The sequence below is a fragment of the Eurytemora carolleeae genome, unplaced genomic scaffold, assembly GCF_000591075.1.
Source record: "Eurytemora carolleeae unplaced genomic scaffold, Eaff_2.0 scaffold579, whole genome shotgun sequence".
NCBI classification, from domain to species: domain Eukaryota; kingdom Metazoa; phylum Arthropoda; class Copepoda; order Calanoida; family Temoridae; genus Eurytemora; species Eurytemora carolleeae.
Genome location: NW_019396466.1, coordinates 1 through 27,519, shown reverse-complemented (window position 1 = coordinate 27,519; position 27,519 = coordinate 1). Strand labels below are relative to the sequence as shown.

Below are 27,519 nucleotides of genomic sequence, written 5' to 3'. Positions count from 1 at the left end.
TTCCTGTCTCGAGAAATTGATATAAAACTGTGTTATAATTATACAAAAATTCATATATGTAAAATTTTGAAAATCTGAAACTTAAATCACATGACCAGAAGTATCACCAATGGCAGAGCAGTATACTGGGCACGTGTCTCCGCCTGTATCACGTGACCACTTTACTGCACTGCCATTGGTGGAATTTCTTGTCAAGTAATACGGACGTAAAAATAATATTATGAATGAAATCTATTGAAAATAGAAACAACAAATATAAAAGTAAACCTAAATTACAATTAGCTTTCTCTGGGATATCATCTTATTCAGATTGATTGCTGTTTTTCTGAGCATGGTCTGTTTAACCCTACTATTTCTATATGAAATTGTATATATATGCATTTTCGTACAAGTTTGAAACAGCTTTGTATCAACTCTCGAGTTAGGAACTTCAGATAGGCGTCTCAAGGGTCTCGATGAAAAGCTAAAGTGATTAGCTTTCAGCCTATACCCCCTTTCATTTTTCCTTTACTGCCCCTTTAAGATAGATATTTTTTTCTGTTTTCCACTAGGTTTCTTTCCCTTAAGTGCTATTGAAAAGCTATTCTGAAATCTCATGTGGGCTTTACGCACCCCCTGAATCCGTCAGGACTCAGGGGGGGTGCACAGGTCCTGCCGCCCCTACCCTGTATCCTAGCTTCTTTTGATTCCATGGGGAAAGAAGGGTGATCAGAATGGAAAAAATTGTATCTATAGCTTTACAATTACAAGTTCATAGTAATTGTTACTTATACAGAGAATCCCAGATAAGAATACATAGCAAGAGTTTTTGTCGTATTACATATTTAAGATCAAATGCCGCGGAAAAATGAGTTTAATATTTATATATTCATATTTCAGGGCTATTAATTTACCTTGAATTAAAAATAAAAAGAAGTTTCTTTAGAATTATCAACTTATGACGGCCTTATTCTATTTATATATCTGGGATTTACTTTATGTACAGTGAAACCCTTCATAACGAATACATCGGAAGAATTTATCAAAATGTCGTCTTGACAATTTTTCAATGAGTTTTTTACTATATTAAGTAAATTTAAGTATTTGCGAAAATAAATAAATAGCCATGAATATGCGGGAACAGTTTTAAAGAGTTCCATATATAATCATTTAATTAAAAAACTAAATATCTGCAACGCAACATTTCATTATCAGAAAATGAAGAATATGCGACATTTGATGAATTCTTTCTATGTATTCTTTATTAAGGGTTTCACTGTATGAAATATAAAAAATAGAATAATCGTATAAAAATGATTTGATTTTCTCAAAATTAAATGATTATCAAGAATCTTACACTGGGCCCCATAAAACTGTTGAATAAGATTGGGAAGATAAAATTCAAGTAATGTGTTTGTTTGTTATATTTGTTGAAGCAAATAGTTTTATATATCAGGTCTTTAATACAGGGTGTCCCAAAAAATATGGGAATTCAGTGACGAATTGTATATCGTCTTTGCTATGAATTGGCATTGTAATACCTAATTTTAAAAGCCATAGTATTATTATGTCTGCTAGAGTTTATTTTATGAAAAGGGTAAAAGACTGTAAAGATGTGTCTATAACGTCTCTGCAAGATGAAAAGTGAAGACGGACAAGTTTACTCGTTTGTATACTGCAATTTTCTTGTTTTACTAAGTACAACCGTATGCAGTCAAAACATAAACAAACAAAATGTGAACATAGCAGACGAAACTCTTACAGAATACAGTTTTCTCAGTAGGTCTCACTATACTAAATCAAGGAATTATTTAAAAAGACGATATCGAATTCGTCACTGAATTCCCATGTTTTTTGGGACACCCTATATCTTAACTTATCAAGTGAAATGGGTTTGGGTACACTGCAAAATTACTGTGTGTACTTGTTTTTTCCTATTCCACCGTGTTATGGGTGTCGAGTTGCTTTTTATAAATAAATTGAATTAATTGTGATATTTAATTATTAAGTAAAATAACAATAACAATACGATAATTTTTTGGTTAGTGTTTCCTTTATGTTTTGCTGTAGGATAAAAATATTCAAAAGTACAATAAAAGCAAACTTTAAAAGTATGCAAAAGTTTTCACAACAAAATTTTAATTTATGCTTTATCTTTAGATGTTTTTAAAGTATTCACTGAGCGGAGACAGGGTTAACAATATGAATTCTAAGACATATAGCGAGGAGATGGCATTTTTATTAAGAGTAAAAATATTTAAATTATGGAATTAATCGTAATATCACTACAATATTTAAAAGATATTATGGCTTTCAAACTCATGTTTTAGATATAGTCCAGTGAAAATAAAATATTCTGCAGTGTACACAGACCAAGTTCACTTAATAAGTTGATTNAGAAACTTGATAAGATCTTTTCCTGATTAAAAATATTTTTTATCTTGCTAATTTCTTTTCCGAATATTTGAAAAGTTTAAAACGATTTAAAAATATTGCAAAGTTTTACCTTGAACGATAATTATATATTTTAAATACAAGGTTTCCGATTTTCTCTTTCCCTTTTTAATCTAAATTTCATGTACGATTTAAAAATTAAATCTTTTATATATAGCTCGATCTTTTTTTAAATGCTTGAGAAGAAATAATTTTGAATTTCTACTATGCAACGAAATAAATTTACTTTCTCAGGATTTAGGGGCGTAAAATTTAAAGTTATGAGGAATTACGAGATCTGAAAGTAGCACTATAGTAGTTTTGTAAACAAATTTTACCATGTCTTCTGTTAAACATTATAGTGCTTTGATAATCTTTGTTAAATCCCCCGCCCCCCCCCCCCCATCGTCCGTCAAGAAAAAGCTTTCTTAGATAATTATATTCTATTATTTTGAGCATTTCTGTCAAAACTAGAGGTAAAATGACTTTGTTTTTGTTTTTAAAACTCTGTAATAGAAGGGATACAGGGTCGTCCACAAAGGATGAGACTTAAAAGACGACTGTATGGAATTTATTCGTTTTTATCATGCATTATTAATTCTGTGGAACAGTATAAGCACTTTTTTATTGTTCACCAAATCTTTTAGAATACCATAAAAAAACTACACTTTACACGCACAGAAAACAAATTAGACCTTAAAGGGAGTGACTGGCTACTTAAGGTATTTGAACCGAGGGTGCAGAATTATAGAGTAAAATAACAGGATTTATATGATACCTACAAAAGACGTTTTTACGGTCATAAATACGTCTGAATAGCAATAACATAATGTATTGTATAGTTGTAAAAAAATGTTTACTTTAAACATAATATTTCTTAATTATGAAACAGTTTGTTGAACAATTACAAAAGTTTCTGCAGATAAATGAGGATAGGTCCTTCATCATTATCACCTTATAATCAGTCAAGGGTTAAATGGGTATTGTTGTGAATCGGACATTCCACTCTACAACTGGAGGGTCACTTGAACCATCGTCTAAAGTTCCTTTGATGGAAGACCGGCGCGGTTTGATTTGGATTCTATCCTTAAATATGATCTTTTACAGGTATTTTATTTACATGTATTTTATTTACATGTATTTTATGTACATGTATTTTATTTACATGTCCTTGTAAAACATCTCATGCACTGCGCAACATCAAAATGTCCTTATAGTAACATTTTAGCAATTTTCTTCTTTATTCTAAAAGTTTTATGAGATTTTATTAACGTGTTATGATATTAGATCAAATTAATATTTTTAAATATTCGATTAGAATTTTCGATACATCAAATACTACGACAGGATTCCTTGTAAACACTAGGAACCGAATTACAAAAATGTTTAAACCCGAGTTTAACATGCACACTGCATAGTGTTGCTTGATGCCTAAATTTAAAAGAAAAAAGTAGTTTATGACAGATGACAGTGAGAACCAGAAAACTGTGGAATATGAAGACGATATGAAAGCAATAACGAAGCGTTGGCAGGGGCGTACGAGGGGGACACAGCAATATTGCTTTTTACTTCGCTATCCCTGATAGCGTCATGTTCTTAACTCTTCAGTTTAAGATTTGAAAAGTGTGAAAGCTCTAAGTTCTAGGGGGGGGGGGGGTTAACTTTTCACACATCATAGTTTATTAAGACAGATATTTTTCCTGTTTTGCACTAGGGTTTCTTTCCGAATTAAGCATGCTATTGAGAAGCTATTCTGAAATAAGAACAAAAAATTCCAAATTCAGGGGGGGGGCGAATGTCCCCCCGCCCCCCCTGTATCCGCCCCTGACCAGACTAGATTTCTTGTTTCATTTTATATCAGATGTGTTGACTTATAACTGAATATCCGGTTGGTAAGGTTAGTTTTTATTGTTTAAGTATAACACACATTTTTCTTGCCCCCCCCCTAAAAATGTTTAGGGGGGGGCCAAAAAAATTTTTTAGTTTTTCAAGCAAATGAATAATTTTTAGACTCTAAGGTTAGTAACGCCCAAAAAAGTAGTCTTTTTGGTGTATTTTTATGGTGAACAAAATAAGTCCAGGTGGGAGAGGGGGGGCAAAAAAATTTAAAAAAGGTATTAATATTTTTTCAAAAAAGGGGTTTTAAGGGGGGGGACCAATGTTGCCAAGGGGGGGGACCAAAAAATTGTGCCCCCCCCCCTAAACAAAAGCCCTCGTACGCCCCTGAGCGTTGGTAAAGTGCATATATTCATACTTTATTATAGTTACTTATTGAATCCCTTAAAAAGTGAAATGGATCTGTTTACATTGTCTCATGTTCATCAACCTATTTGTTGGGTTTCCAGCGAAATGGAAAAATGGTTTCGCATTTTTCGCGACCATTTTGCTTCATTTTCGAATTTCGTTCGCTCGCGAAAATTTTTGCGAAATTTATCGCATTTTCGCGAAATTTTCGCATTTTTTCGTGAAGCGTTTCGTTTGCTGGAAACCCTAATTTAAAGTCATAACTTGGATTCTAAAAGTCCTCTTTCTATTTCCGAGGTTTATGACTCTGAATCTGAATATGTAAACATTAACATTATAATCCCGAATGATGACAAGGATTTATAATACAGTTGCGATCATTTCGTTCATCCCCTTATGATCCGTGTACAAGATAAAATTTGAAGCCTTTCGTTAAAATAAAAATGTTATGCATCATGCATCGGTCGGAATTAATTTAAAACTTTTTAGAATTTTGTAGCTGGAAAGGGTCACCCTGTTGACAGACAGATATATTCAAAATAGATAGATAGATGAATAGATAGATAGATAGATAGATAGATAGATAGATAGATAGATAGATAGATAGAAAGATAGATAGATAGATAGATAGATAGATAGATAGATAGATAGATAGATAGATAGATGAATAGACAGATAGATACTTAGACAGATAAATAGATAGAGGCCGGTACCGGTAGCTTTACATTGATGCCATCAGAAGAGAAAATATTGCGGTCAGTCTTACTAAACCTGTCAATAGAGTAGGAGAGTAGTAATAGTAAAGTTGTAAGCAATAGAGTAGTTATAGAGAGTAGTATAGTAGAGTAGTAGAGTAGTATAGAAGAATTATCTTTTTTCATATCGTTATGATTTTCATATGTTTTTTTAACACGTCCGGGCTTTGATATCTCTGGGACCGAATTTAATGAATTTGAGAGGCCGCTGAACTGCCTAGAGCCGGTTCAAATTCTAATGATTCACCGATTCAATTCCTCATGAAATTTAATTTTAACTTTGATTTAAGATTTTAACCATCTAGGCTCTTTTGTTTGCTTGATATTGGGTATAAGATTTTTAAAAAGTCACGCAACCTCTGGCCATATTTAAGCAAAACTTCTGTTTGTAAGGGGTTTACGGAATATTTAATAAAAGGACGGACTTAATAAATTAATGAATTAAGAATCAGGAAATAATTTAATTTGTGCTATTGTAAACTCGTCAATACTTTAGAAATAGTTCAACAATCCGTTTCTAGTAAAACTACCGCTGGCAATTTATAAATTCTTACCTCTGGGTTATTAAGATAGAAGATATTAGATTTTAGTTTTTTTTACAATCAAAATAAAAGGAAAAAATCATTTGACTTTCAATCACTTATAACATTGAATGTTTGTTAAGACTTTAAAGATGACAGGATTAAGATTATTAAGTATTCTTCTTCTTTTCTCCTTCCTTCTCCTTATCCTAGTATCCGTAGTCCAGGTAAAACTTGATCAGAAAACTTGTAGATAGATACAGGGTTACCCACAAAATATACCACTATAGAGACAACCTGAAACTCTTCTTATATATATCCAAAGTTGAATATAGTCTTTTTTTCTCATTTTTGATGATTGGAAAAAAAGAAACAACGGGATTGTAGAGAAACTTATATATAAGGAAACAGACTGTTTAAATTCCGTACATTTGTCTCTGAAATCTCATCCTTTGTGGGTAGCCCTGTATATGAAATAAAACATGTGCTACCTGTCATTTCTCTCATTATTTTGGGGATTAAGAGAAAAATACAAAACTGAAAATATTTATTTAACCATTCATACAACTGGAAACTCAACAAAATTGGGCCTTTTAGAAAGTTTTACATTTGACTCTGTAGAGGATTTAAGATTGAAAATAAATAAAAATATAACCATGCAATTTGCAGGCCCGGGATTCAGACGGGGATGGGATAGCAGATGAAGATGATCTAGGTAAGCATGATAACTGCTTGTATTGTATAGATCATGATGTAGATGATCTAGGTAAACATGATAACTGCTTGTATTGTATAGATCATGATGAAGATGATCTAGGTAAACATGATAAATGCTTGTATTGTATTGATCATGATGTAGATGATCTAGGTAAACATGATAACTGCTTGTATTGTATATATCATGATGAAGATAATCTAGGTAATCATGATAAATGCTTGTATTGTATAGATCATGATATAATGAATAATGATCTAGGTAAACATGATATAAATGCTTGTATTGTATAGATCATGATGTAGATGATCTAGGCAAACATGATAAATGCTTGTATTGTATAGATCATGATGAAGATGATCTAGGTAAACATGATAACTGCTTGTATTGAATGATTGATATATTAAAATATTTCCCTGTATTATACATAATTTTAAAAACGATCTAATGATATCCCTGATGTAGATGATGATAATGACGGTATCCCTGATACTGAAGACCTGGACGATGATAATGATGGAATTCCTGATGTTGGTCAGTAATCAAGATAAAAATGATTATAATAATAATAATAATAATAATAAGAATCATGATGATATTTTCAATTATCCTAATGATAGCAATGACAATAATATAAATATTTAGTAATAATAGTAAGAATAATGTAAATATCAATAATAATAATAATAATAACACTGATAATAATAATACATCTAATGTAAATAAATCCATAAAAAAGATAAAGTATATATAATAATAATCAAGAATTGATAATAGATAAAAAATAATTGATTAGATGATGATGATTGGCTGGGACATGATGAGATGTGAAGATATCAGCTGATATATATATCTGTAGAAAACTTTAAAACCCCACCAAATATGTTTCTTGTTTGTTATCGCAATTTTAAATGGTCCTTTCTTTTATAAAGTGTCGAGTCATAATCAAATCATATGGATCCGTTAAACCTTCATTTGAAACTAAAAAAAACGAAGATATTAATGTAAATCCTCAACCAAAAAATGGGTTACATTAAATTAGCAGGACTAATAATTTTTCCATGATTAGTCTGTATATTTTACTAATAAATTTTAAATCTTAATTAATGTGTTTAATCTGTCAATAATGTATAACTTTGCGAATTTTTTAATACCGCGGCAAAAATCAAAAAGATGCAATTTTGGCAGTAATCCTAATTGGGTAGGTTTGCATTGCATCTCATCATCTTCTGAACTTATGAATTCAGATTATCCAAGTAAAAGAGAAAGTTTAATAAAAATTGTGAGTCACCCCAATTTATTAGCATTCAGTTAAAAAAGGCAAGATTTTCGTTACATTTTGAGAAACAATCCCATTAAAGCCTCTTGATTTAAATAAAAAATAATTTGGATACTTCAAAAATATATTTTAATGAAATGAATCCCCCCTCCCCTCCCTAGTATTTGTTTCTAGCTGCAGACACCCACAATCATGTAATCAAATTAAATATAATGTCTGGATTATGTTTAATATAAGAAATCTTGAGTAATATATTCCCTTTAAGCTGGAGAAATTAACTTGTTATTTACAGTTCCCCTTCATTGCAAAAGAAAATATATATATATATATATATATATATATATATATTTATGCATCAATGTAATATTTACTAAATACTGGGTTACCCAAAATTAGGATGTGACTTCAGAGAATACTGTATACGGAGTTTATGATTTCTATTTCCTTACATTCATTATTATTATTATATAAATCTTTATTGTTTCTAAGCGATACAACTAAAAATTAACATTAAAAAATGACAGGGTTTCGCTTAGAGTAAATTATTTATATATCCGAGAGCGTAAATGTGTTTGATGAAGATAAAAATGTGTGGTTTTCAAAAGTGGAGCTAGTTTGTTTGAAACAATCAAATTGACGGAGGCTTTAGTTTAGAGTTTTTTTTTGGCCCTTTTTCATCTATTAAAACAAATATTTTCAAAAGAATTTCAGATGTTTTCATCTTGTTTTCTTTCATGAATATTTTGCAGTCCTGACCTTTCCCTGTGTATGTTGTTAGCACCTGTTTTCTAAAATGTCACTCAATCCTACTTTTCTCGAACATGATTCAAACATCTTCAACAGAAATGACACCATGCACAGTGCTTTAGTTTTCAGAAAACGGGGTCATGTGAATTGGGGATTCACTGCATACGTTATTTTGTTTGTATATACACTTTTCTAATGCAAGTAATTCAGAACTTCATAAGTTTATAACTTATGCCATAGAAACTCTAATATTTCCTATATTTCATTAACCTGATGCTCGCATGGATTTAACGGTTCTGTCAATATTCCAGAAAGGGCTTTCGATCACAATTTGACCCATTAAACATAATTTTTTAGCCTTTTGTCTTGGATACTTTTTTGTCGGCATATGCATTTTGAAAAAAAAAGATTTGAATAAACAAATCCGTAAGGTAAAAGATTGTTGAATTATAAACCAAAACACGTTTGATTTCAAATAGAAGAAACCAAATGCTGCTCACTCTGGTTAGTCCGGGGTGGATGGTGTGCTTTGTAAACAATTTTATTCAGTATTTTTTTTAATATGTCAAATGTCTACGACACGAGGTTGCAAAGGTAGAGGTATTAGAAAATAAGTAAAAATACCAGTAAGAATTAATCTTCATGACAGAAACAAATCTGAAAAATATCTTCATGACAGAAACAAATCTGAAAAATCATCAAATTTTAAAGTGTTTAAACGAGTGTTCAGTCTAACGAACTCCAGCTAAAAAAGGCCTAATGCTCAGTAGCTCTACTGCTGAGCTCCTTGTCTTTAAAAAATTGTTGGATTATTATTGTTCTTGTTACCAAGTCGAGATATATCTACAGGGTTAACCTCACAAAATTAGATTTTAATGACGACATTAAACTTTTCAAGTAAAATTAAAAGCAGTTTTTTTAATATTTTAGCCTCAAAAGATGTGGCCAAAAAAACAGACATAAAAGTTTTTTTCTTCTATTTCTTTAAAACTCCATTAAAAATCTTTCAAATCCATTAAAAAGGGTCCAAACAAATTTCTTAGAAAATGATAATAAATTGATTTATTGATTTCAAAAACATTTTTGAGTGATGGAAGAAGACTTGAAGCATTACAGATTAGAATTTAGTATAACTAAATATTTTTACAAATTCATTAAAAAAACATTCGATTGATCAAATTAATTTATCAATGAAGGAAACTTGGGAAAATCGTGGATTGGATATTTTATTTTGGCAAGTTTTACAAATCTCAAAACTATAATTTCATAAGTTAAATCTTTCATTCTTCAGAAATATGAACTTATGTTATAACTTATGTTTTACTATTCCTGTATCATATATAATCTAATTTTCAGGAGCTTGACATTTAAATAATCAAAATGAGTCTAATTTAAATAAAATAAATTGATTTTAGGTTAAATTTTTTCTCATGATAGTTTCAGTAGTAAATGATCCTTGTAGTTCAGAATTTTCACGAATAAATCGACATGAACGCAACTTTTTTCATCATTTATCAGATTAAAGCAAATTTGGATTTGGGGAAAGTGGGGGAGGGGGGGTTGCGGTGGAACCTGATGCGAGGGGAATAAATTTTTAAAAATTCACTTACTTTGCATATTTTCAAAAGTTTAAAAACGCAAATATATCACACCCATGGGCCAATAAGAGCAGTTCTACAGTGATAACCAGAAAGCTCTGAAAACTTTTAGACTAAAAAACTACTTTCTTTAAAAAATTCACCTTGTAGTAAGCATGCCCTTGGCAAACTTTTATTACTTATCTTAAAATTATTGACCAAAAAGATAAAATTTATAGATTTTCCTAAAATTGAAGGAAAGTTTTATCTTAGTAATCTCGGTACAAGAATTTGAGTCCCCTGGGTAAAATCATAAATGTGTCCAAAATATTTGATGTGGAGCATACAGAGAGATGTGGGAATATATAAATTCAGGAGTATTAAACATATTCATGATAACATCCCCCCCCCCTCCCTTTTGGTTTAGGGGAAATGTAAAAAGAAATTTATTCGAAGTTTTCCTTCTTCACGGTTGTTTTCACCGAATTGTTCTGAAATTTATTCCTATGATTCTGGAGAAAATAAGTATGAAAAATTATGCTGAGAAGGGAGGTAGTGGAGGTTGTGTTGAACCCCTGTGGGGGATGCAGGGGGTGGAGGATGTGTTGAATTTTTTAGAGGATAAGTGATAAGATATATATGAAAGCTGTCCTTCAATAGATTATATTTATTTATTTCATATTTACAGATATAGTTTGAACTTGAACTTCAAGTTCAATTTATTTGACATTTTATCTCCTCTTCGGAAAAGATTTTCACCTCCTGGACTGTAGACGTAATTTCATCATTAAAAAGGGACATTTAAACCTTTATCTGATAAATAATGTGGAAGATATCGTCGTTTTCAATATTGCAAAGTTTAAAACTGACAATTTCATCTCCAATCCTTTTTCAGCTATTTCTGTTTTGTCTACTTTTACCCTGTAACTATCCAAACTGCTTGTATGAACGGAGAGGAAACTTTTGTATATTTTTGTAATGAAACGCTTAACATAAACAGTTAAACGAAACATTTTCCTTTCAGCACGGAACAAGGGATAAACATCACAAATGTTCAATTTGCATCAGTTTTCAAGACTGGGTCGACTTTATACTGTCGCAGCGCCTTGGCCTTTGTAGAACTAAACCTGTAAATTTTAGAACTATTAAGCGGTTGGTTTAGTTTTAAAATATTTTTCTGGCAAGAACTAAATTATACGATTTGTACATTGATAATACTAATACCAAGCAAAGCTATAGCTAAGTGAAGCATCGACATATTTCAGACTTGAGGATGAAAACTGCAAGACAGCTCTCATTTGCAGGATCATCTTGTCAAAATATTAAATTAAATTTTTTATGAAAACATTAAATATCTGTGCTGTCTCATAATCTAATCCATTGAGCACCGAATGCTAAACATTGTTTACTGAGAGTATAAATTGCTGAGTTCTTGCACGAGTAATGCGTACTGCGTACTGAATAATGATTACTGAGCACTGAGCACTGCGTACTGAGTATTGAAATCCATGAGTACTGAGTACTACGTACTGCATACTGGATACTGAGTACTGAGAACTAAGTACTGCAGAGTGCAGAGTACTAATCACTGCATACTTAGTACTGAGTAACTGAGTACTGCATACTGGATACTGAGTACTGAGAACTAAGTACTGCAGAGTGCAGAGTACTAATCACTGCATACTTAGTACTGAGTAACTGAGTACTGCATACTGGATACTGAGTACTGTGAACTGAGTACTGAGTACTGAGTATTAAGGACTGAGTTATGAGAGTTCTGAGTGCTGAGTAAAAATTAAGTAATGAGTTCTGAGTACTGAATGTTGAGTACTAAATAAGATCTTATAGATACATGATAATCTAATAGATCTGAATACTGAATACTGAAAGTACTGCGCACAGATTACCTTTATTATACAAATGATGATGATGATTCATCATATAAAACTAAACCAGAGACATTCTCAATCATTTTGAAAAAAACACTTTGTGAGTCATGTTTACGCAGAATTCACAGAACACATAATTAGACCTTGAAGCATGAAACAGTTCATCACAATATATTCTTAGAAAAATTAGGAATATAACAGACATAATAATAACAAAAATAAGAGCAATAATAATATAATAATAATCATAATAATAATAATAATAATGATAACAATATATGTCCTTGAATAGTTCCAATATAATTTTTAGGTCACAACACAACGAACACAGGGATTTACTTTAAAACCAAGCGTCATATCAGGGGACAGTAGCTGTACATTCTCCCAGTTAAGGGAATCCCAGAAATAGGTTTAATCATGTCGAAATAGATTGTAAACCAAGCCTACTAGTACTAGAGGACAGGGATGGCAGGATAGGAAGTGATAGGTAAGCATATAAAAATACTTCACTAACTTCTAAAAAATATTTGGTTTAAAAATAAGTAAATAAGTTAGTAAAAGTATAAGTCTCTAATAAGTAAATAAGTTAGTAAAAGTAGAAGTCTCTAATAAGTAAATAAGTTAGTAAAAGTATAAGTCTCTAATAAAATCCGCAATAAAAGAAATGGTTTCAAGTTACCCCCCGCCTTGAAGCTAATTCCAGTTTATAGTTTGAAATTGATCCCTCAGATATAAATGCATTGTGATAAATATATAACCTAGTGGAGCTAGTTATAGAGCTAGGTATATCTGATACAAGAGCCTAGAAACTATGCGTAACATTAGAGGTGTACAGTGAGTCACAGGTTTCATCCAGGTCTATATTATCAATGTAAAATTCGAAACTTGGATAAACAAATTTATGATTTTTAACAAAACCAAAAATAGTGTAACTCGGGGAAAGGTTGGGATGAGATAAAAAAGAAAAGTATGAGTTTTGTCGAATTTGTGAACCATGAAGTTTTGAAAGCCCCAACCCCCGAGCTCAACCGCCAAACTTTAAATTTACAATTCTACCACTCTGACTAAACTAAAGGCTCAGTTTTACTAACGAGATCGAAGCAAACAGTCCTCTTGGATTGTTGGGAGTTTTTGAAGCTTGATTAGAATATATATATATTCATCATTGTTTAGCAAAATAACGAGTTATCAAGCTCGTTAATTAAAGGATTTGTGATTAGAAGACAAATAATAATATTGAACCAGGTGGGTAGATACTTTTTATACTTTTTATACTTTTTATACTTTTTATACTTTTTATACTTTTTATACTTTTTATACTTTTTATACTTTTTCATCTAAGGTGTGTGGGTTTACAGATATTTTTTAGTTAAATCAAATTGGGGATTTATTTAATATAAATCCTTTAAATACATAGTGGTGGATTTATTTAAAGTCTAAGATTCTGAAAGTTTAACAAATATTAAAATGGTTTTTGTGAACTTGTGAGTATTGATTTGTATTTGTGTTAAATGGAAGAAAAAACCCTATATATATATGTTAGTGTATTGTATATGTTTAATAAAAAAATATGTTTTTCTTTATTTATTGGTTGGGAGAACTAGGGTGGGGGAAAAAAAATTTCAAACAAATTCTTAACAATCAAAAAAAACTTAAGTTATTTCCTTTTTCGAAATTTCTAAAACGTAGTAATAAAAAACTTGAAATTTGATTTATTTTTCTACAGTTACATCTCATGATTTGTTCTTGAAATCCTGAATGTTTGGTTTAAATCAAGATTTAAATTTAAACTGAAAGAAAACGGTTAGAAGTATAAGACCCTTGAAATTCAGTTTAAACCCATAAACTGTCTAAAACTGGTCAAACCCTAGCTATAGCTCCATCCCTTCAAACTAGTACTTTGACCTCATTCAGGAAAAAATTTTACATTATAATTTGTCTTCAAACCCATTATTTTGTTTTTAATAAGTTATAATTTGATTTTTTTTCTAACTCTTTTTAAAATTTATTTACTTTTTTGTGAACGAAACAGTATTTATCTAGAGTTAACTTTCTTTATATGCATTGATTTTTATTAGTCATCCCCTATAGGCAGTAAAAAGATGAATGAAAATTGTCTTTGTTTTTTCGTTTGATAATTTATGTTTCTAATAATTTTTGAAATTTTGAACAGTTTGATATATCGCTGATATTTTCAACGTTTTAAAAGTTACAAATTAAATACCAAATTATTAGCGACATTTTTTTTAAGAATCTGCTTTAAATATTACGAGCATTTAGCCTAGATTTTGGGATGCTCTAGGTTAAAGGTCTAGATTTTGGGATGCTCTAGGTTAAAGGTCTAGATTTTGGGATGCTCTGGGTTAAAGGTCTAGATTTTGGGATGCTCTAGGTTAAAGGTCTAGATTTTGGGATGCTCTAGGATAAAGGTCTAGATTTTGGGATGCTCTGGGTTAAAGGTCTAGATTTTGGGATGCTCTAGGTTAAAGGTCTAGGGAGGTTTTTAATAAATAAAAACACTCGAAATTTGACAATATACGAAACTCAAAACTCAAAACGCAAAACTAAAAGCTTGAAACTTTTGCAAAAGAATGTGAGAGGCGCAACTAAGGGGGAAGGCAACCATCTAGAGCCCCCCCCCCCCTTCTAGATATAGAAAAAAGGGAAAGGTACTGACTATTTGCCACAAACTAAAATTTTCTAATCCCTGTATCTTTGCAATCTGGTGGTGTAAACCGTTGATGATTCGGACTTAGACTGTTTAATATAACAAAATTGGTATTTTGAAATATCAAAGGTCTATGACATCGGGTTGCAAAAATTATAGGGGTTAAAAAGTTATAGTTTGTGGCAAAACCTTTACAAAAAACATTCCACAAAAACCCCGTCCTTTCCCTCTAAAAATACCCAAGTTGCGCCTCTAGTTTTTGTATCTGTATTGTGTACAGTGAGAACCATAAAACTGTGGAAAAGAAAGACAACATTAAACCAATCTTACCATAATATGATGTTGTTATAAAAACACATATTTTTACCCCGTAGCTTAAAAATCAATGAGTCTGTGTACGTATACACAACTTCTGTATTTTCTGTTCACAGTTTAAAATCATAACTTGGGGTCAATAGTCGTCTTCCTCTTCCACAGTTTTATGGTTATTACTTTAGTATTACTATAGTATGGGTGTCTACGGTCCTGCAATAGTTGGGTTTATTCTCCTTCTATTGATCTTCTCAACCGTCCTGATTATACTTCTTTATATCATAGAATAGACAACATATACCTCCACCGCATTTACCAGCTATTAAATCAATAAATATATATATATATATATATATTTATCAGTCTATATACAGGGTGTTATAATAAATAATTCTTTGATTTCGTATAGTGATACCTACTGAGAAAGCTGTAATCTGTAAGAGTTTCGTCTGCTATGTTTCCATTTTGTTTGTTTATGTTTTGACTGCATACGGTTGTACTTAGTAAAACAAGAAAATTGCAGTTCAAAAACAGAGTAACTTGTACGTCTTCACTGTTCATCTTGCGGACTGCGGAGACATTATAGACACATCTTATAGCCATTTACTGTTTTCATAAAATAAACTCTAGCAGACATTATAATATTATGGCTTTTGAAATTAGGTTTACAAGGCTAATTCATAACAAAGACGATATCCAATTCGTCACTGAATTCCCATGTTTTTTGGGACACCCTGTATATGAATATATATATAAATAGATATATATTTATATATATTTAATCTAATGTTCAATCAAAAAAGCAGATAAACATTTATATATATATACATTGTATAGAATGGGTGTCTACGGTCCTGCAATAGTTGGGTTTAATCTCCTTCTGCTGATCTGCTCAACTGTCCTGATCTACCTGGGTAGCATGCTCATCACTTTCTACCTTTTACCAACACTAAGTATGCATTTTTTCATTTTATGGAAGTTTATAACACCTAATATTTCACGTTGTAGAGTGATGTATGAACTTAATCGACATGCTATTCAAATTTAAAATTTCACATCTTATATTTACAACAAGATCATAAAGTAACTTTAACGACATGCTTGAAAGCAAGTTTAGAAAAATTGAATATGACTATAAATGTTACATATTCATTAAAACTCTAAAAAAGATAATAATTTATCAGAATAGGTGGAGAGAGGGGGGGGGGCGGGGGTATAAACGTCTAGAGTATAATTTCGCAAAACCGAAAATTAAGCCAGTTTGAGATAGGGCTGAGAGACGCCCCCCCCCCCTCTCCATTTCACCTCCTCCATTTCAGAAAATATATTATAGTGCTTTAACAAATAAAATTTTTTGGAGAACTTAAGAATTGAAGAATTAATATAAATTCTGCAATACACTATTCTTTAATTCTTCTTCATGGATCTTTAATTTCTCTCCGTGTTAACTCGTTTGTTGATGATGTCTAGGTTTTGTTCACGGAGCTTTCGCCGCAGTTCCTTATTTAATAATAATAGCCGGAGGAGGAGGTCTTATCGGAGGTCTTTTAGGAGTAGGAGTAGGAGCTACTGCTTCAAGGTATGATTTAGAAGTTTGTTTGAACCTAAACAAAATCTTGTCAAGTTGTAAAAATGAAAATACATTTTTGGTAAAAAAAAACGATATAGGAATTGAGTTTCTATCACAAACTCTGATTTTCTAAATCCTATATCTTTGCATCTCAGTGTCGTAGACTTTATATTTCAAACTATGAATTCTATGAAAATTCTATGAAATGTAAGTTTGAAATATCAGGTTGCAAAGATTTAGAAGATATTGGAAAATTTGAGTTTGTGACAAAGACTAAATTCCTTTGTATTTACATTGATGAGTTTTTTCGAAAAAAAATCAAATAAAGATTACAAAATATATTGAAAACATTGAAAATAAAAATAAAGAAATTTAAAAAATAATTTAATGTAGAGATGTAATTTTAAGTGACTCTACATTAAAAGAGAGATTTTTCCAATACAACGGTACAACGGTACAACGGTACAACGGTACAACAGTACAACGGTACAACGGTACAACGATACCTTTATAAGCTTTGTCGGATTAAGAATGCATGCAATTACAACATCTTCTTTTTGAAAATTAAATATTAGCAAATTGCGGTTTCTCTATAAAGCATTTCTGCTTCAGAAACAATGGAGGAAGTTGTCATAATTAACTATTTTTGAGGTAGAAAAACTAGGATATCTTCCATGACCGTTTTTAAATGGATCTGTCACTTGAAATTACAATATCATTCCCTTTTATGGTTTAATATTTAGACCAGAGATGGAATTTAAAAAATTTGAGCCGCGGTTTAAATCTGCCAAAACCCGGTTTAAATTAAGCGCCGGCTTAAATCTTGAAACATTTGATACAATTTTAAGTGGAACCGCGGCTTAAATTTAAACCACCGCTCAAATTCTTTAAATTCGGCCACAGGATTTATTGTTCATGCTATTCTACTCACCCTGGTTTAATATTTAGACCAGGATTAATTGTTCATGCTATTCTACTCACCCTGGTTTTCATAACCATGCTCGCTTCCGTCTTTACAGCTTATGACCTCAGATCTAAACTGGAGAATAAAATTCTAGATAAGGTTAATATTTATAGATGTTTATTATGAGAATGATAATAATAATAAGATTGATAATAATAATAAGTGATAAATAATAATAATTATAATAATGACGATAATAATGGTAATAAAAATATTAATAAGAATTAATGATAATATTAATCAGGGGGCGACTGCCGATTTTTTAAGGGGGAAGGGGTGAGAATAATTGAATAATTGCGTGCGAAGCGCGCCGAAATTTGTTACCCCCCCCCCCCCGTCCCCTGGGAAAAAAATTGTATTAGTAATTTGGTAATAATATTTATGTCAAAATTGTGACAAGCTGGGGGTGGGAGGGAAATGTGTTATCAAATTTTAAAATTTTATATATTTTTATTAAAAATCTATTCTTGAAAATCAAAATCAAGCCGCTTCTGATAAAAATTACATAATTGATTGTATTTCTAAATTTAGATGTCTTATAATCTTCATGACTTTACCACCAACTACTGGAAATATCCAGCGGAACGAGAAAAGTAAGAATCTATATATATACATTGCTTGTCTGTGTCTCAGTTTGCTTATATCCAACAAACAATAAAACGACTGAACTGATCGGGCCCAAAATTTGTGTGCAACTCATATGACAGTAGTCAAAATAAAAATTTGCTTCAAAAAAAATTAATTTTCGTGAAATTTTTAAAGTTTCACAACTAAAGCAATAACTCTGAAAAGTTTTGTTGTTTTATGAACAATAGAAATAAAGCCACAATTAAAAGTTAAAATGTAAGCACCCGGGAAGCCTGTTTTTTAAATCTTAAAATCTTAGAATATTATTTTTTGTTTAGCTGGGACGAGTTGCAGAGAAATTATCAATGCTGTGGCTTGCAGCAAATGAACACAGGATACAAGGTACAGATAGATACAGTGTATCCCACTAAACATTACAGGATATAAGGTACAGATAGATACAGTGTATCCCACTAAACATTACAGGATAGAAGGTACAGATAGATACAGTGTATCACACTAAACATTACAGGATACAAGGTACAGATAGATACAGTGTATCCCACTAAACATTACGGAATACAAGGATAGAAGGTACAGATAGATACAGTGTATCCCACTAAACATTACAGGATACAAAGTACAGTTAGATACAGTGTATCCCACTAAACATTACAGGATACAAGGTACAGTTAGATACAGTGTATTCCACTAAATATTACAGGATACAAGGTACAGATAGATACAGTGTATTCCACTAAATATTACAGGATACAAGGTACAGATAGATACAGTGTATCCCACTAAACATTACAGGATACAAGGTCCTAGACTTGTAGAAACTTTTTATAAACTGTGATCAGCTCCATATATATCTAGGACTAAATGATCAGTATACTTTACTCCATGTATACTCTAGGACTATATGATCAGTATACTTTACTCCATATATACTGTAGGACATATGATCAGTTTACTTTACTAGATGTAAGTAGTGTAATTTGGGCCCTTTCAGCTAAAATAAAGGGCCCAAAATACACTACTGATGTATACTCCAGGACTATATGATCAGTTTACTCTACTCCATATATACTCTATGACTATATTATCAGTATACTTTACTCCATATATACTCTATGACTATATTATCAGTATACTTTACTCCATATATACTCAATGTATACTCTAGGACTATATAATCTAGACTCCATGTGTACTTTATGACTGTACGCTCTATACTCCATGTATGCTCTAGGACTATGACTATATACTCCATGTAGACTCTAGGACTATAAACTATATACTCAAGTATACTTTAGGACTGGCAGTCTGGAGCTGTCTCTGGTCATGTCCCTGCGTCCACCGTACCTGACTCCTGCTGCCTATATGAGACTACAGGGTGTGGGAAGGATATTGGAGGAAAACTTCATCCTTATCTAGAAATCAACACTCATGGATGTCTCGCTATTCTTGACGTATGTATCTTATTATATAAAAAAGATGTTTAATCAACATTGGGCTGTTTTATCGTTTATCTGAAAAACTATGGTTAAGATATTTTGTTTTTGATCGTCTTCTGCGTCTTCTGACCCCCCCCCCCCCCCCCTCCTGGCACTTTTAATGAGAAATAACCATCGAGGTAGTAACCATATCGTTGAATAGAAATTGCGTTAAATATTTAACAGTCTGATTCGGACCACATTTTCATCATTTTCATTTTGCAGTTTATGATGTTGCTTAAACTATTTTTTGAGATCTGAATATCCTAGGGTCGTATGACACGTGATATTGAACCTCTTCTGCTTGGTTATCTGATCAGTGGAACCCTGCTCGCCCTCCTTCAGATGGTTTGCATTGTCATGTCCTCCGCGTACTGTGCTGCACTCACACGCAGGTCAATATTTGATTTTGTAACTTATCAATCGATCTACTGGAAAGATTTCCCAACCTACGGGTTTTCTTACCACTACAACTAGAAAGGATTCTAAATTCCAATGGAATTGTAAAGTTTTAAGGCATGAAAGTTAACAGTTTTCATAAACCATTCGATCTATTAACAAATATAATTTTTTGTTAGAAACTCATTAGGTCGGGTTTTCACAGGTTGATTTACAAATTATTTCTTAAAAATAAAAATATTGTTTTTTATTTCAGGGTTCAGCGTGAGAAGGAAAGACTAATGATACTGAACCAAGGGTAGGTTTACAAATCAAAGATTATGTGTGTTTAATGTATATGTATCTTATGTTTTTCTGTAGCCCTTTACATGTACATTTTAGCACTGAAAAGCACTTCTTGTTAGCTTTGGTGTTAAAGAAGTTTTTGGCAACATTCTCATCGATTTTTGCTTTAAATCAAATCACTTTTATGTGTCCCAGACATGTTCCTTCTTGGTGTATATTATAACGTTCTTACAAGTGCGATCTCAATGTGCGTCCTAATTATTAGTGCATCCTCCTTAATGCATGATCAATGATCATTCGTGCGTCCGAATGTGGTCGTCCTCTTTTGCAACAAAAAATGTTTACTAATGTTTTCAGTTAATATGATTAATTGATTAATTATTGGTGAATTTCAGTGAAAAGCGAAGCTTGTATCATTTCACTGACTCCGGAGCTCCCAGCACCAGAGGAAGTAAATCAATGGTGGATGAAGACAGAATATCCTCAACTTCTTATAATAGAGCCGACTTCAAAGCTACATTATACACAGAACCATCAAATGAAACGGGAACATGTATTTAATCAAGAGAGAGTGTGCATGTTAATCGCTAATTTAATGCAATTGTATTTATAGATTAAATTCAGGGTGTCGCACTAAACATGGTAATTCAGCTCATCTTTGATCAACGCGGCTTTTGTTAGTGAACAAAATATAAGGATTAATGGTCTGATATTTTCATTTCCATTCCAATTTTGGAAAGCTCACTAGACATACGACCATATTTAGATATAACTCTTGGATGTTTGTCAAAAATTCCAAATCAAATTCGTTCTCAATGTTGTCTCTAATTCCCATGCTTAATGGGACATTGTACAATATATGATAAACATGTGCTCATATATTTGAAACCAAGAAATATATAAAGTTGTATGTTTATACCAAGCTTTTAAACAGCTTTGATTCACATACGAATGCAAACAAAGTCAAGCTGTCAATTAACAGATTCTTTCAATGTTTACTTGTTAACTTGTAATTTGAAAAAAAGCTTCTTAGAAATCAAAACATAAATAGAAAGTCGTATGCTTTGTTTGACTAGTTTTGAGTAAATTTTCTCAAGATTAATTTTTAATTCATTCCAAATCAATGCCGAGCCCCTTAAAAATAAATCCGCTAAAAAACGGACACGTCATAATGTACCAAACAGACAAATGACTTCAGTCACAGCCCTTAACTGTACGACAGATTGTACATAATTATTTTATAGTGAAATTAAAACAAACTGCAGTCTCTGTAAATATATGTATTACCTATGGATCTCGTTTTAATAAACCGTAAAATTTCTTATTAAATTAATATCTATAACCGCTGGAAACATTAGGTAATAAGATGTCGTCTTCATATTTCACAGTGTTAAGGGTTCAAATGTATTATGTTTCAAAATTCAGCTTTTAAAAATAAAAGTTGGTATTTTTAAACTAACCATGCAGTTACGTTTCCTACTAATAATAGGAACTCGTCATCATATTCTACAGTTGTATGGGTTCCACTGCATTATATTTCGATAATTTTCCTTGTTTTCTTTATAATAGGAACTCGTCATCATATTCTACAGTTGTATGGGTTCCACTGCATTATATTTCGATAATTTTCCTTGTTTTCTTAATAATAGGAACTCGTCATCATATTCTACAGTTGTATGGGTTCCATTGCATTATATTTCGATAATTTTGCTTGTTTTCTTTTTAACTGTTCCTTTAAAACTCACCAAATACAATGTGTCAGCTACTGAACATAGTTTCTTGAAAATAGGATGTCGTCTTATTAAGTTTTGTTTATATAAAGGGTGTCCCAATAAACGTGGGAATCAATTGCAGATTTCTATATCGTCTTTGTTCCAGGATTTCCAGTTACCATATCTTTCAAGATTCTATTTTATTAAATAACAACAAAAACTTTCAAAAGTTTAATATCTCCGTTAATCTTCAGTCCTTATTTTGACACATTCTTTGTCATTATTAATATTTTTGATTTTATTTAAAATTTGCGAGCTGAAAATCTAGGGTTTTTGAGTATTCTGGATCTATTTTGGCGTTAAAGCTTGAGTTATTGGATAAAAACAAACATAGAGACTCACATATCCAAGTCAAATCTCTGTAACATAGACACTTAAAACAGATTACATGTACCATGAGGGACTCAAATAAAAAGGAACTGTAGACGTAATTTCAAGTGATATCCTTTAAACCAATTAGCCTGAGCAAAAATAATGAAAAATATCCTAGTTTTCCTATTTAAAAATTTCTAATTTGTAATTGTTGTTTAGCTGTTAAAGTTCCTGCAGGATTTTATGAGGTAGAGACAAAGAACGTAATGAACAGAATTCAACACGTTTTCAGATCGAAAACGCCAATTATATTCCCCATTGTTGTGAATCGGTCTTCCACTCTTTAAATTGAGGGTCCCTTGATATTACGTTTTCAGTCGTATTAATACCATTTTAAATGTGAAAACTTAATTATCTCCGAACTTCCAAAATAGTAAATTAGTAAGACGACATTCACACTTAGGTTTTAATGTTTTAAATTTTCTTTATTAATTTCACTGTTAGGCAATATTACTATACATAATCATTGATTTTGTATTTGTTTTGTGTTAGGGTTGATGAGATTTTACATTTTCTATTCACTTCTTTTAGACCATATGATCACACTCTACTTAAAATCTTCAATTTCTTTCCTTGGATCATAGAATTCTGTAATTCTGCAAACTTCCGAGATCTTTTAATAGATTTGAATAGGGTTAAAACAGTTCAGATTTATGATACATTAAACAGTATTTTAACCTAGATATATAGGCATATTGGGTTTAGTAAGTTATGTTTCACATGTCATTCAAAATTCTTCTGGCAGTATTAACTCATATTAGGGATTTAATCCCAGTAGGGTAGGGATTCAATAGGTATTTAATCCCGGTTTGCTGCGGAGTAGAATGAGGATTTATTCCGCGTATAAATCTGCGAAGAAGGTTGAGGATTTATTCTATAGGTATACTTGAAACTTTGATCAGACTCCGGGTTTATTATAGAGGGATTAAGGATTTACTCCAGGTTGACGAATCACTCCGGATACACATTGGAGTAGGTTAGGGATTTACTCCAGGAATTCTTCAGAAAATGTTTAGGACAATTACTCTAGGCATGATTAAAAGCTGGAAACTACTCAAGGTATCTGCTCCCTCCATGAGACCCCTGCCTACTCCTGGAGAGAGTATTATTATCTGCCCGACTATATTTGCTCCGAAGAGTTCCTGCATCTGACGGAGCATGCTGCCGGGGTCGTTCCTCTCCCTCTCCTAGTCCATACTCACTCCCGTAATCAGATTCAGAGTTGTACGCTTTACTTGCGTATCTGAAAATACGCAATCAGTAAATACTATGAACTATATCATCTGGAGATATAGCAAGTTGTGTAATGAACATTGAGCGTAGTTTTTGTTGAATGGTATAATTTTTTTCATAAGATGCTTCAGTAATGAGAACGTTGTAAGATTACAGTGAGATCCCCAATTTGCTGTATTGTAGTTGAAAAATAATTCATTCAACTAATTTCAAACTGACCCTTTCCTTTTGCAATAAAAAACATTCCAAATTGAATTCGGGTCGCTCACATATTGTTTTATTTTTATATGATGTTTATACTTTGGAGGTAAATACTGCAGCTGCTAGAATATACAGCAGATGCTGAATTAGACTGGATTCTCCAATGTAAGCGATGAAAGTTTCTTTTTTACAATATTCTCACAACTCAAGCATCAGATAAAAAAAGATTGATCTCATTCCAAAATCAATTTGGTTCTAGCCTTCGCGATTTGCATAGAATTTTGTAATTTGAAATAAAATACTGGGTTAACAACACCTATTAATGGTGACCAAAAGCCTTTAAATGTTAAATATTAAATAAATTTTTTCCAATATTGATCAAGAATAAACAAGGATTATAATAGAAACTCTACACAATTAATAAGTGTACAGTCGTTGCTGAAATCTCATTCTTTGATTTATTCTTATTCATTTATTTTTTCATTTTAAAATTTTCAATAAAAAAGTTTTAATTTAGAAATGAGTGTTTACCCGTACTGTGACTCATACACGGAGTAATCATCATAAATACTTGGTTCCTTCTCAATAACCTCCGTCTTGGTACAGCTGCAGGTCATTGCACTGCACAGGAATATATTGATCAGCAGCATAATCCCGAAAAGAACCCCGAAAGCGATGCAGAGGTAGGTTAACCAGTTCGGGTTTACATCTCCGATACCACAGAGCCCGGCCCCGATAGCTCCGATAGATCCAGGTTCCGCCACAAATACAGAGGTAGAGGTGGTAACTGTGTCATCCGCCTTAATTTTAGAATAATTAATTAAAAGAGAAATTGTATTTTCGGTCAAACTATTTTTATGCCATATTTCGGAGCATTAACTTCAGTTTTATCTTGAGTCTATAATTTATATAGATTCTTAAAACTACAAATATTTTGCACTTTATTTCTTTTTTTAGTAATATTATTTAGATTTTAAACTTTGCCTTTTTACTAACAATTCTTTTTGTCTTCTTAAAACTGAAACTGTCGCAGATTTTTGGGAAGCAATTTTACAATTTTCGACCGAAAGTTTTGCAAAATGTTTGGGTCCGATCGGACCAGCCGTTTTGGCGTTATTTAGATTCAAGACAGACAGACAGGCAAATTAGTTTATATATAGATAGATTGTACCTGTGTTCTTGTGAAAGGATCGTCTGATGACTGAATCTCCTGACGGGTCAGCTCACAGCTGGGTCGGGGACATGAACCTAGAGTACCAGGGTCAAGGATAGAAATAGATAAAAACATATTTATAATCATCTCTTTGTATCTAGCTTTTGTATATTATTTTTAACAAAAAAATTATTAAAAAATTTATTTTGTCTTATACAATGAACCTTTTCCTCTTCTTTGAACTCAAAATTGGTTTTAAAATCGTAGTTTTTCTTTAACATTTATTCTATTTTGGATTTATTCATAACAAAAAAGGTAATTTTTAAAAATTTTTAAACTATAATAAACCTCTGCATATCTCGACGTCGCATTGGAAGTAGGTTCGGTTAGTGTGGGGCATCCTGGAAACATAATTATTTAAAAACTTTTAAAGGAATAGAAATTATGACGCTTCTGTTTTATTTATGAATTGATTTGGAAAATAATTAATTCATTAGTATATCCTTAAAATATGGACTCAGATCCTTTGTTTGGAATACATTTTATATAAAAAAAAATAAATAAACCTAGAAACATCTGGCTAGGCGGAGTTTTTAGGACAGATATCTGTCTCAGAATGAGTACTTGAGTACTTTGGCACTTTTAATTTGAAACATTGTTGTAACCCTTGCCAATTAACTGGATATTTCTTGCATAAAACTATAATATCCATAGCGCGGTGGAGTATATTTACCTGAACATAGAATATATATCTGCCTCTGCTGTGCTGGCGGAATCATCGTATGAAAAGTCTGAGATTAATTTCTGTGCTCTGCAACCCCTGAAACATTTTTTTATATTGTACTAGTGTCCTATACTCCACTGTACCTCATAAATTTCACTAGAAGGGAATGATTAATTTATAAATATACTATTACATTGTAAAAATTAGATATATATACTATACTAGCTTAAACGCCTATTTTAGTTTATTGCGATGGACCATGCCTTTTTACCACGCAGAACTTTAATTTATACTGGTGTCCTATACTATTTAATTTACCTCATGAATTTCACTAGAAGGGAATGGTTAATTTGGTTTACTGTCTCATTCTGCCTTATTTATGCATTATGTGTACTTACAACTTGCTCTAACTGTTTAAAGTCCGTTATATACTTGAAATGAAGCAGAGTCTACTGTGATTATGTATCTTAGGAAGTGTAATTTTCTGTAAAGTACAGTGTACTTTACTGCATTGTAATGTATTTAACAGTACTATGCTGTACAGTTTAGATATCTGTACTGTTATGTACTGTGTACTAATCTGACCTGTCGTCTACGAGTTGTACGAAAGTATCAGAATCATCAAATGCAAAACACTTCTTCACAAGAATTCCAAACTCCGGGTCAGGATTCAAAACCTAGAAAAAAATATATTTTTCAGTTGGCAAATTTCCCAGTGAGTTATTTATGAAAGAAACAATTTTTTCCCCGGGTTGCCAGCTTTATACCCTCAAAAAAATTCATTTTTTATATATAACAATATATATAGCTTTTTCAAATAAACGCTGTACTTACACCCTTACGTACATATTTATTGCGTACTAATCTATAACAGTGTACGGTTTTCTAATAGACCTGTACAGGATACAGAGTACTAATGTACTTGAACAATGTAGAATGTACTAATCCACCCGTACATTGTACAGTGCACTAATTCACCTGTACAGTTTACTAATAAACCTGTATAGTGTACAGTGTACTACCTGTACTTGAAGCTTGTACTGACTACCCTCTAAAACAGCGTTCAGCTTTTGTCTACCATCACTTATCTAAAAATTGGAATTTAAAAGATTTTAAAATATTTTGAAAAAAAAATCATTTTTAGTCTTTGGATTCCCTAAAATAATTTCAGCCAATTTGGTTCAGCCGTTTGGCCAGCTTTAGCTAACACATAAATACATATATATATTAGCGAAGAGCTTTATTTTTTAGATAATTTCCGCAGAATAGAATTTCATTATAAGAACCGATAACTTTCGGCATAACAGATAGAGCTAAGCTCGTTTCTTAATTAAAAAAGTTTGTTTTATGACAAAGTTCGGAAATAATTCCAACGAGAGCCCCAAAAATGTTTAACTACTACCAATGTAATTAGTAAAGCAGAAAGGATTATTGATTTAAAGGATTTAGTGACCTAAGCTCCTTTATTCAAAAGTTTTACTTTTATCACTTTAAGTGTTTTAGGTTAGCTATATCTTATTCAAAAGATCCCAACTGTCTTAAAATATAAGAATTGTTTTACCTTAAGATGAACGACACTAATTTCCTTTCTACTGTTCTGGAAACCAGCCTTACCACATGTCACAATATACAGTCTATCCTCTAAATAATAATATAGATAA

The 27,519-nt window shown here is 31.6% G+C and overlaps 3 protein-coding genes and 1 long non-coding RNA gene across 4 annotated transcripts; 2 read left to right on the top strand and 2 right to left on the bottom strand.

The window, feature by feature from the left end:
* The first annotated feature begins 6,051 nt into the window (after positions 1–6,051).
* Positions 6,052–7,750, top strand: LOC111703823 (thrombospondin-4-B). Its single transcript, XM_023475887.1, has 4 exons — positions 6,052–6,159; positions 6,602–6,647; positions 7,113–7,181; positions 7,444–7,750. Exons 1-4 carry the CDS (start codon positions 6,064–6,066, stop codon positions 7,476–7,478), a joined length of 246 nt encoding a protein of 81 aa, XP_023331655.1. The 5' UTR covers positions 6,052–6,063; the 3' UTR covers positions 7,479–7,750.
* Positions 7,751–10,902: 3,152 nt separating this feature from the next.
* Positions 10,903–11,882, bottom strand: LOC111703820 (uncharacterized). Its single transcript, XR_002765689.1, has 2 exons — positions 11,475–11,882; positions 10,903–11,377 (listed from the first exon to the last, which is right to left on the bottom strand). It is a non-coding gene; the product is annotated as an uncharacterized LOC111703820 (long non-coding RNA).
* Positions 11,883–12,898: 1,016 nt separating this feature from the next.
* On the top strand, positions 12,899–21,732 carry LOC111703819 (tetraspanin-3). Its single transcript, XM_023475883.1, has 10 exons — positions 12,899–12,922; positions 15,957–16,072; positions 16,590–16,698; positions 17,638–17,752; positions 18,185–18,246; positions 18,559–18,622; positions 19,540–19,695; positions 19,990–20,114; positions 20,375–20,416; positions 20,799–21,732. The coding sequence occupies exons 2-10, from the start codon at positions 15,958–15,960 to the stop codon at positions 20,962–20,964; spliced, it is 954 nt and encodes a 317-aa protein (XP_023331651.1). The 5' UTR covers positions 12,899–12,922; position 15,957; the 3' UTR covers positions 20,965–21,732.
* Positions 21,733–22,946: 1,214 nt separating this feature from the next.
* Positions 22,947–27,499, bottom strand: LOC111703818 (uncharacterized; the record flags this gene model as incomplete). Its single annotated transcript, XM_023475882.1, is given in 8 exon segments — positions 22,947–23,790; positions 24,513–24,781; positions 25,153–25,229; positions 25,483–25,535; positions 25,868–25,954; positions 26,444–26,535; positions 26,881–26,946; positions 27,420–27,499. Coding segments are annotated over 8 exon segments (917 nt in total), but the record flags the coding sequence as incomplete, so codon positions are not given.
* Positions 27,500–27,519: the final 20 nt, after the last annotated feature.

What these genes read in the sequence shown, in the direction of transcription:
- LOC111703823 (XM_023475887.1), top strand. Translation starts at nt 6,064, where the DNA reads ATGTTTGTTAAGACTTTAAAGATGACAGGATTAAGATTATTAAGTATT. An exon ending in AGCAGATGAAGATGATCTAG is followed by an intron (nt 6,648 to 7,112) that starts GTAAGCATGATA and finishes TCCCTGATGTAG; the next exon opens with ATGATGATAATGACGGTATC. An exon ending in TGATGGAATTCCTGATGTTG is followed by an intron (nt 7,182 to 7,443) that starts GTCAGTAATCAA and finishes ATAATTGATTAG; the next exon opens with ATGATGATGATTGGCTGGGA.
- LOC111703819 (XM_023475883.1), top strand. Translation starts at nt 15,958, where the DNA reads ATGGGTGTCTACGGTCCTGCAATAGTTGGGTTTAATCTCCTTCTGCTG. An exon ending in AGAATAAAATTCTAGATAAG is followed by an intron (nt 17,753 to 18,184) that starts GTTAATATTTAT and finishes TTCTAAATTTAG; the next exon opens with ATGTCTTATAATCTTCATGA. An exon ending in TGTGCTGCACTCACACGCAG is followed by an intron (nt 20,115 to 20,374) that starts GTCAATATTTGA and finishes TTTTTATTTCAG; the next exon opens with GGTTCAGCGTGAGAAGGAAA.